The 10632-nt window shown below is 35.3% G+C and overlaps 1 protein-coding gene across 1 annotated transcript in view; it reads right to left on the minus strand.

Moving 5' to 3' along the window:
- LOC139149135 (protein phosphatase 1 regulatory subunit 37-like) overlaps positions 1 to 10552 on the minus strand; it is a 39050-nt gene extending 28498 nt beyond the window's left edge. Inside the window, exons 1-2 of the mRNA XM_070720703.1 lie at positions 10249 to 10552; positions 10060 to 10157 (exon numbers count right to left, since the gene is read on the minus strand). Of these exons, the coding sequence (XP_070576804.1) occupies positions 10060 to 10157; positions 10249 to 10408 (258 nt within the window). The 5' untranslated portion in view covers positions 10409 to 10552. The remainder of the gene's footprint in view (positions 1 to 10059; positions 10158 to 10248) is intronic.
- Between the last annotated feature and the right edge of the window lie 80 nt (positions 10553 to 10632).

The raw sequence follows: 10632 nt of genomic DNA on the forward strand, positions 1-10632 counted from the left end.
CTGTATGTTGAAAGACAACTTCCTTGAAAACTGTTATTATCATGATATTTTAAACCTTATGACGATAAAATATCGATTTCTATAAATTGATCCTACACTTTAGTGAAACTTCAGCCAGTATATCACGATAGTGTTGAGTAGATTTTTCAAGCATCTTTTTCAAATGCAAGTATACTACACAGTTGATGTCTCTTTCTGGCCAGATGATTGATTTAGAGTTGCAGCCCCACCTGCTGAACATTAATATGATTTTTTTGAGACAGCAATAGATTCTCAATTGCCAGCACATAGCCTAAATTAAAATGGTGTGATATTATATAATGTAAAGTCCACATAGCAATGCTAATGAAAAACGCAGAGTCAATGGTATTGAAGAAGACCGATTTTTGAGTTATTGTACTAATATACTGCTTCATGTTTACCAACCCCCCCTCCCATATAGATTTGTAATATCATGTTTTGTACAAATATAGTGGCAACTGCTGATAATTATAGTTTACACTGCATGCACTGACCACAATATGGAAATTTTATAAGCACATCACTTTGAGCATTAACCGATTTGTTGTTAACTTGAGGCCATATTTTAAGACACCCAATAAAAGGTTCCAACCTTTGAATACCTCGATGCTACACATATGTAGTTGTACAGCCATGGCTGATAATGGCCAACACTCAACAAACACACCTATTCAAATATTTACATTTCCACAGTAGAAAATTAAGTGGGTAGTTTGGAATTACAGAACAGTGATACATACAAAGATGGGGAATCCAAATACACTGATGAGAATGGATGTGGGACCAAGGAACATTTGCATTTTACATTGACACTTTAATTTAGTATTTCAACCACGCGTTGCACCAGTGAATAGCAAATAAGTAATGTGGTAAATGGTAGTATTTATGAAGGCAAGATTGTAGAATACTATTAGTAAGCCCACACAAAGGTGTAGTACAGTTCAACATAATAGAGTTATATCATACAGAGGTTATAGCACAGCGTATTTCAGGTATGCCCCACGTGCCCATACACACTTATTTCATTCTCTGTACAAATTTCATTGTCCCCGCACAGGACAAATCCACATCTGCATTACCATTTTCCTGCTGTGAAAGAAGAAGCTAGAATGACTAATGCTTTGCCAGTTGTAAAATGATGGTACAAGTATAAGCCATTCACCTAACAACCTATTTAAACTCCCTAGAGAATTCAGTGAGTGAAACATCCAGGAGCTGTTGTTCAAAGCACTGATCATCCATACCCTTCCAGCGTAATAATCAGCACTCTTTGTGAATAGGGAAGACTGAACACCTAAACAGATATGGCATTTGTAGGAGTAGATGTATTAATAAATGATGGGATAACTCGGGACAATCTTGATGTAATGCATCAGGAATAATTTTTCCCCGAGTATAAAAATCACGATAAATCAAAGAGTTTATTAAATGAGAAGAAAATTGTTAAGGTACTGGATTATATCACAGATACCATCATAGTGTTGGACATTGGCATACATGTGTGTAGCCACTGAACATGTATCACCCTTATGAAAAGTCCTTTCATGTGCTCCTTAAATAAACATCAGCGCAAACTTACAGGTCGCCATGAAACAATTTATAAAGATTTGATACTGTGAATTTTCAGCAAATGCTGTGGCACTTTCTTTGTTCTCTAAACAGAGTAGATGGGAGAAATTGTCCAGAAGAACCATATGGCAAAGATCACAGCCTGTAGAGTCTATGGGTGATCAATTATGTTAGTTTGAAAAACGTACTGTTGCATCATTCTTGATAGCTTGTTGTTCAACTATCATTTATAAATATGACCAAACATTAAATTCACAAAAAAAATTGTTAAAGATTGATTCAAATACAGCATAGACACCTCACTTTCATTTTCTCACTTATCCTGGTTTATAATCCAATCTGGTGAAGAAGGTATCACATTCTCATTTCTGGTGAAATTTTACATGGGCGATAAAAACCACCGAGGGCAAGCACAGGTGATCCATTCTATCCTGAATACTATGCATATAGCAATCAAATAACACTACAAGGTGAATTGTACTGGAAAATCATTGAAAAGGCACACTGCCCTGTGCACTGACTCTGTGCTCTAATACAACTCAGGCAATTCTGACTGTCAATCTTCCTTTCCACTACTGATTGGAGTACATGCAAATAACACAACGCCACATACATGGTACACTCAATTGCAAGCACATATTTTTTCAAAGATCTGAAAAAGTTTACGACTGCTATCAATTATTTTTTGTATTTATAATAATATTTCTTGGAAGAATTATCACTTCAAAATATCACCAAATGGCGTTATTCTATGGTCTATGATGGGAGAGCCAATGGTAGTCTAAAATGTTAATTGACAAACCACTCACACAGCAGCTCTGGCATAGATATTTTTAAGAGTAATATCTCAGACCTAAAGGGAAGTATCCTTTATGAACACAGTATATGGTTCCAGTATTTCTGTAAACAACCACAGCTTCACAGAAAACTATAGACAACATAGCAGTGCCGCTACATGAATAACGAGCTTGTCTTTCTGGATCTGATTTCGTTACATGAAGCATTATTTTAAAGCATTTGATGGCAGATTTCATACAAAAACATATATAAAAACTTTATTTACAGAAAAGAAATGCTGTTGTGTTAGAGACTGCACATCATTTTAAATGTACCCATGTTTACCCTGTCATAGCTTTGAGTTGGTTGGTAAGAAATTACATCCCACATAAGTAAATTTAACACAAATCAAACTTCATCCATCAGTACCAATTCCTTTGAACAATAAATTTCCATTAGTTTTGAGATTTCTTATACCCAAGTAGTAAACGTGGCAACACAGCAATTTACATGTAACTGAAGCTAAATGAATGGTCCATTCTACTTCTCTACTTTCTGATACAAAATATATTAGAAAATAAGATAGCGCATTGTTTATATCAACACACTCTGTTTGGCACAGTTTTGGTATGAAGTAATACTAGGACCTCTGAGCAATTATTTTTTTTCTATAAAATCTATCCTGAATATGATGTATTAAGCTGTTATCTAATGATATTTCAAGCAATAAAGTGTTATGGTATTATCTCCTGTGACTAATTTTCATGATACAATCATGGAGAACTGCTTGGTTGTTATTGATATAATCATGTACTTGAAATAACATGAGAGTTTATGACAACTCAAGATGTGATATCCTGGTTTATTTCTCACTTTCTGTTTCAATTCTATGAATGGGTTATTACTCCATTCAAACTGACATGTATTCACATTGTATTCCTATTTTTTGGAAAGATGCCATGACTGGAAACAATTCTTTATTTTTGGTGGACTAATCATAACCATTTTTTAGAGCTGGGAGGAAAATGTTCATTTACTTTTGGTGATATCTTCTGTTTTTGGGCATTATACTGCAAAAGTGGGGGCATTTCTTCTACGATATAAATATGAAAAAGACATCTTGTAGGTGTGCACCGAAAATGAGTAGCTACAAATAAGAAGGAAACAAAATTGATGTAACTATCGATAAATAAACTACATTTTACTGACAAACCATACATGACTACTAGTTGACATTCCACTACACTATTCACCTGGAGAATTAGGTGCTGCTGCAGTATTAACACCCAACATGGGTGATTTTCCTCTTTGTTCACAGTAATTGCATTTTTACATCATTATCAAAATCACTGAAGCAGACGTTATGCATGGAAAGTAGGAACCCTGCACCACACATGGTAATGAGGCGCTGAAACGGAAAAGATGGTCTGGCTGAAAACCATGAGATAGCATGCTGCTAGGAAAAGATTCAAGCACAGTGACAGAACTTGACATCTTTGATTTACAACAGTATGACACTACTGTCAGGATACGTGGAAGTGGATGTATATGCACATAGTATCTGTACCCAAGTACTTTGAATAAAGTGTGAATTTGTTCATACTTTTGTTTGAATAACAAGTGAAAAGAACCTTACACAAATTCACAATGTCCTGTATATGGGACAGATGAATTCACGTGGTATTCACTACATCAATAGACTCTTGTTGATTCATACCATGCAAGATAATATCCTTTGAAAAGTGGGGATCATATTTATTTATTTATTATTTTCAGATGCAGATTGCATTCAGCAAAGGGAAAGTATACAGTACATATACCAGTATCTCTTCACCTGGCATATATTACTGCAGCGTAGCAACCAAAATCAATTTAGCTTTTGATAACACAATGCCAACTCTAAATATATTGATACCAAATTTTGAAGTTTAATTCTTTCTCTGGTAGGAAAAGGAACTTGCACATCCAGGGCTTCATATTACAAGCATATATATTCAGTAATTATTGCAGTCTAGTCAGCTCTCATTAGATGGATCTAGTGAATGATTTATTTCAAAACAGGTGTTTGTAATACAGATTTTCAATACACCCAAGCGGAAATTATTTGAAATACAGGTACCTTTGTGGGAAATTCTTTCCTGTATTTACAGAATCCTGTTTTGCAATGCCGGTATATGACACAGACAATATTTGCTACACTCCATCAAATGAAACTGAGTGATAACAAAGTACACATCATCCTATTACAACGAGCCCTTTCTAGAAATTAAAGCTATTTATCCAGGCTATTTTGTGAAATATTTACTTGAGTGCATGTAACTTGTGAAGTCTGCAAATGCCAACGCAGAAATCGATAAACCAATCTCTCGAAATCATGAGTATCAACTACCTAAGCATTTGACCTATCGTGTTGGTAATAGCAATCATGCAGTTGTTAATGTCAAATTGCTCCTAGCCTCAAGCAAGGAACGCTAAGCATAACATCCAATATTAGAGGCATTGATTTTACCTGCTGATGGTTGACACGCAGGGTTTTCATGATGCTATTTGCTGTGACCTTCTAAAAACATTATTGATGTACATTATTCTTTATATTACATTGAGTGAAAACCTACAAACACATATAGGTGTGGACATAAAGACTTATCATGACACCAATATGAAACTGTTAAATAATATACATGTAAATTAAGGTAGCATCCGCCTCGAAAGTGAAAGACTTAAACTTTTGCTCAAACTTTCCTCAAAGAATATTTCACCCATTTTCTTTCAAAATCAAGAATAAAAATCAGGGGTTACCGTGCAAATTTTGGCTCTAAGGAAACAAATTACCCAAGATTTACCAATATTTGAAATTCAAAATGGTCGCCATCCCTGAGTTAACTCTATGGAAAGAAAATAAAATTTTCGATTTTCGAAAACTAAAAGGTCTAAAGTTTTCTTATATTACCGGTAAGAGCTTTAAAATGAACTCCCACAAGTGATAGATCAGAAAAGAATTGTAAAGGTTTGGGAGTCAAAATATCTGTCCCCGACGTGCATTCTATCTTAAGGTCTGAAAACTTACATTCTAGTTCCATGAACTGTGAGTTTTGATGAATTTTTTGTTTCAAAGTAGTTTTTTATTCTACTCCAAATATCATGTTTAAATACCCAATGTTCATCTGGTGAAAACAATCAGGCTATTAATTTACATTACACATATCTTAGTTTTCTGTTGAGAAAAAACTCCTACTTCAAACTCTGCAGAAAAACCACAATGACTGTGTGTCATATTCTTCATCAGAAACATGTACAATATTTCAGTTGCCCTGTGTTCTAAAATAAAGGAATTCATGATGACTGTGTAAATGGCACAACTGTTTGTCTTGAGTCTTGTACAGACAGTGGATCAAAGACTTCTGTATATAGTTCTTATACAAAGTACTTAAAGCTGATGCATGTGCTGCGGGAATACTTCTAAGGCAGCAAAGTCACCAATTATTTCTTTCTTTGTGCAGCAGAAATGTAAGGAGTATGGGTAAGAGTGGCATCTGATCAAGCAATGATTCAGAGAGTCACCTACACCTTCAACAGGAGCAGTCCAGAAGCTGTGCCGATTCACAAGCTAAAACTAAAAGATCCTACTTATACGTAATAGGAGACTGAGGAGAAACTCTCCATGAACACATCAAACATGCTGCAGAGTCATTTGAATTGTAAGCCTCAAAGCTTTACAATAACATCTACTTCACGGACTCACTGTATGCTGGGCCACTATGGCTTCTTTTTCACAAAATTACTAACATGATGTAAGCTAGCTGTGGGGCATTCACATTCTCCTCACTGTTTTGCAAAACCAAATTCTGTCTCCAGCAATCTCATTTCAAGATTACACTTGCATACATTGAAAACCTGATAAAAAGCCATCCATTGTGAATGAAGTATTCTGCTTTGACTGAACTCATATCAAAAGGATAAACATGTACAGATAAATATACTTCACATGGCATTTTACAGAATTGATATACAAAAGGTTACCCTATTGAGATGGTCAGAATGCAAACAGACCTTAGCCAGTTCACAGTACCAGTCTTCAAATTGAGAATGAAAGTTGATGTTTTCCTCTACTGTCTGTGTCTGGCTGCAGTTTCAAAATTACCTCAACAAACCCAGATAGTGATGAATGGTTGTACAGATATGTACAACAAAATGTTTTCTTTTTCGCATTGAAGTTTATGTGTGTAATGTACATGTACAGGTGTGTGGGAGGACACTTTCTCAGAATTGTTGGTGATTTGCTTTGAATGTTGACAATCACATTGATGGGACATATCGCCAGATAGATGGCTAGTGCGTTGTGCTTTGATACAAATGCTGGTTAAAGTTTACAGTTCATTTACAACCCAAGCCATGTGATACAAAAATTCCCTGGTTCACAGGATACTTCCTAACGTATAAACCTCTTGCAATCAATCCAAAGTCTGCAAACCATTCGTTGACAGCGGCAAGAGAAAATTTGGTCATTTACTTAGGTACCATTGGAAAGCCTCAATATTTGGAAAGAAAGTTACAAGTCTGTTGAAAGTTTCGATGCTATGAGTAGTAACACCTGCTCTACACTCAATAGAAAACATTCCACACATAAACTACAGTAGCACACCTTCAGATGTAAATTCCATCTCTTGACTGATCCGCTGTTTGACCAAGAAATGTTAGTGAAACAAGCAATTCTTGACAGGAAATTGGCGACCGGTAATGAGAACTTTTTACCCTTGAGTTATAAATTGCATTATCAATTTGAAAGTTACTGGCCATGACTGCTTGAAGTAAAATTGGTCCAGTACACATTGGAGAACAGTCTTCCACGATATGTGCTCAACTGTAATAGTACTGGCTTTCATCAACTGTGCGCAACATGCTTGAAGCATCTGAGTTGCAGTCTTCTCAGGCACAATCAAACCCATGCAGACATGAGGTCAGACATACTTCCTGTATTTGGGTTACACTCAAATTAAACAGTACCCTGCAAGCTTCTATTCTATTGCATTTAGAGACATAATTATGCAAGGGAGAAAAAATACACACACACACACACACACACACACACACACACACACACACACACATAGTAAGGGAGAGGGAGGAAAAAAGAGAGAAATGAATACCATGCAGAATGTGGCAAATTTATGAATCATTCTGCCTAATTCTGATACAAAAACAAATGCTATCACGTTTTTATATAAACTCATCTGAACACATATCAGTAAAGCCAGTACTGCTGTTAAGGTTTGAAAGTCATTTCTGGCAGCCACATTTTCCTAGTGTACCACCATCCAAGCTCAAGCATTGCTAATTTTGAATAGGAAAGAAATGTAATTAAATTCCCTGACCACAGTTTCTAATTTCATCAAGAGTTTCTGTGCAACCAGCCAGACACTTGAATTTTGTTAACACTGCATGGTAAATTGAAATTCTGTATCAAAGTGCGAGCATGATTAAGAGCACCTTACAAAGACTGTTTTAAACATGATCAGCTTGCTTGATGTTCAAAATCTAAGTTCTGATAAATCTAGCAATGCATTGCAAAGCAAGTCATCAGAAAATTATCTGCTTGTACTCCTAACCAGCAAAGTAACATACATAACAGAGAAACTGTGTTCCCATAAGGCTTAAATTTTTGCTCAGCAAATATGTGATACTTACATTAACGCTAACAAATGTCATGAATGGGCCACAAGATCACAATAAAATAAATTTATGTCCTAACAAGTTTGATTATTATTATTTTCATAGAAACAATATTAAAGTTGTGTTTTCGCATTCAGCATTCTATACCAGAATAGAATTAAGAGAAAAGGAGGTTTTAATCAATAAATGCTTGTGCATTTCACTGTTGTCTTGAAACCTCCACCTTTTGAACTTTGACCCACAATCACTCTTGTAAAACTGCTGTCGAGGTTATGCATTATAATGGGAACAGACCGAACAATGACCATGAGAGTTTATTGTATATGCTACAAAAACGCCAATGCTTTCAAACTCTAAGGATATGCCATGACATTTCCTGCACTGATACACTGATGTCAAAAATGTGCCCTTCGTCAGAATGCAAAGGCCATTTCGTCAAATTTCAAAATTGCATTTCATGGTCTCACTGTACTGCCAGATATTTTAACTAACCATTGACAGTAGTGCAGAATCAAATGGAGTATTTAAGAGTGTGTCAGCAAGGTTAACACTTTCTTTGCTTCAGCAAGAGGTTTTTTGGTCAAATCTGTATATAGGAAACTGTTTGCACCTTCCAACTAGCTCCTGTCGTACAAGTGGCTTGTTCTGTTTACAGTCCATTAGAAGGATCTACAAAACAACTATGAGTCTTAACCAAATTCAAGCTACCTGCCAAACAGTATTATTGAATATTTCAGCAGCATTGCGAAACAGCATAATGAGATATTAGAAAACCAGAAATTTTCAAACTGGCTGGAACTTTGACATTACCTTTGATATGAATAGTTACATAGCTTAAATTATAATGCCTTGTCCATAATCATAAAGGATAGGCACAGGATCTTTAGTTCTACTTTTTGTTTTAAGGGAACTGCCTAATTGAGAATATACATCACTTTCACCATAAACTCAGGAAAAAATAAGGAGAAACGTTCTTAATACCACTTTTTCAAAGTTGCACGTATATGTAGCGACTCTTTATTGTAATGGAAACCAAAAATGGATAGTGATTCCACACTTATCAATAAAGAAAATTAATATCTCCCTTTACAACATTATCTCAGCTGTAATTTTTTTTTTATTTTGACAGGGCTCGAGGATTGGAATCTTCAAAATTCTTAAGGTAATTAGACATTCACCCCTCAACTTTGATAGTAAAATAAAATCTAAAACAAGACACATAATTTACGGATATTGAGCTGTACAATAGGATGCAGATAGTGATGTCAATGATTCATGTATGCCTTTATGACAACAATGGACAGCTCTTGTGGGTGGTCACCTGACTTGTTATTATCACGTGGAAGTGCTGACTGGACAATGCAACTAATCATGTGCTGTCAAACACTTCCATAAATATATACTTTGAGAGGAATATCAACAAGTATTGTTGAGATTTGAGTTGTAGTCAAGATTGTACATGCACAGTTAAAGATAATATTTGTGAATATGTATGGTTATATTTATCTTTAATATTCCTTATTTTAGTCACAAAAATTAACACACTATTCCTTTGTTGTTGTTCAATACTTTTTAAATAAAAACACATGCCCATCATATGAAAGTACCCACTTTCAACTGTACAATTAGTATAATATTATTATCATCATTTATTCATCATTTTATAGATCATCATTAACATGAAAGAGTCAAATCCTGGAATATTGCCTGAATAAAATAAAAGTACCATTCAGCTCTCTTGTGTCTGTATGCTTGTCTGTTTGTGAAAATTATAATTGACTGAATATTGACAATGCCTAATTAACTAAAGTAAGTAATGATTACATTGACTTGCCATCGTTCCATGGAGACAAACACCAATTGTACCTAATCCCTATTGGAATTATCCGTATAAAACAAGGAAAGAGTGATGATTATATAAATATTTGCATTGATTAAAATTACCCACAATAGGTTTATTTTGATTAATTCTCAATAAAAAAGAAAGAAGAAAATTCATATGTAGACAAAATAATTACTTACATATAGCTGCTGTAGAAGTCTGGGAATCGGTTTTACGTTCCATTTCACACAACTATCTTTGTACGAATCTACAAGCTCCTCTGTGGATGTGTCCCGAGCTGAAATAAGAGAAGCGAACGCAAATAACGGGGTAGTTGGAAACTGCATACGTATTAATGTTGTATTCACATAATCGACACGTTGACTCACCTGCGCTCCACGGGTCCAGTGGATCGACTTTGCCCGACACCAGCTCGTCATCGTCTGGAAAGTTGACCCTCCTACCGGGAAGTTTTATGTTAGGTTTAGATTCATTTTTTGGCGAGTCCTCTGTCACTTCGGTCGCACTGTCTACGATTTCAGGTTCCATTTCAAGAAAATAACAGTTAATCGGAAACTTTCCTTCGCAAGTATGGCCTAGTCAATGTTTTCACGTCATTTTCCGGTTATTTCATTCACGGAAACGTAGACGAAATCGCCATCTTTGATTATAATAGAGCATGCGTATTTGTTTGTGGACAAAATCTCATTTACATTACCAATGGCTCTCTCGCGAGAAGACAAAATTTTTACCGCATTTTTTTATAACAACAC

This window comes from Ptychodera flava, chromosome 14 (assembly GCF_041260155.1).
Source record: "Ptychodera flava strain L36383 chromosome 14, AS_Pfla_20210202, whole genome shotgun sequence".
Lineage (NCBI taxonomy): Eukaryota > Metazoa > Hemichordata > Enteropneusta > Ptychoderidae > Ptychodera > Ptychodera flava.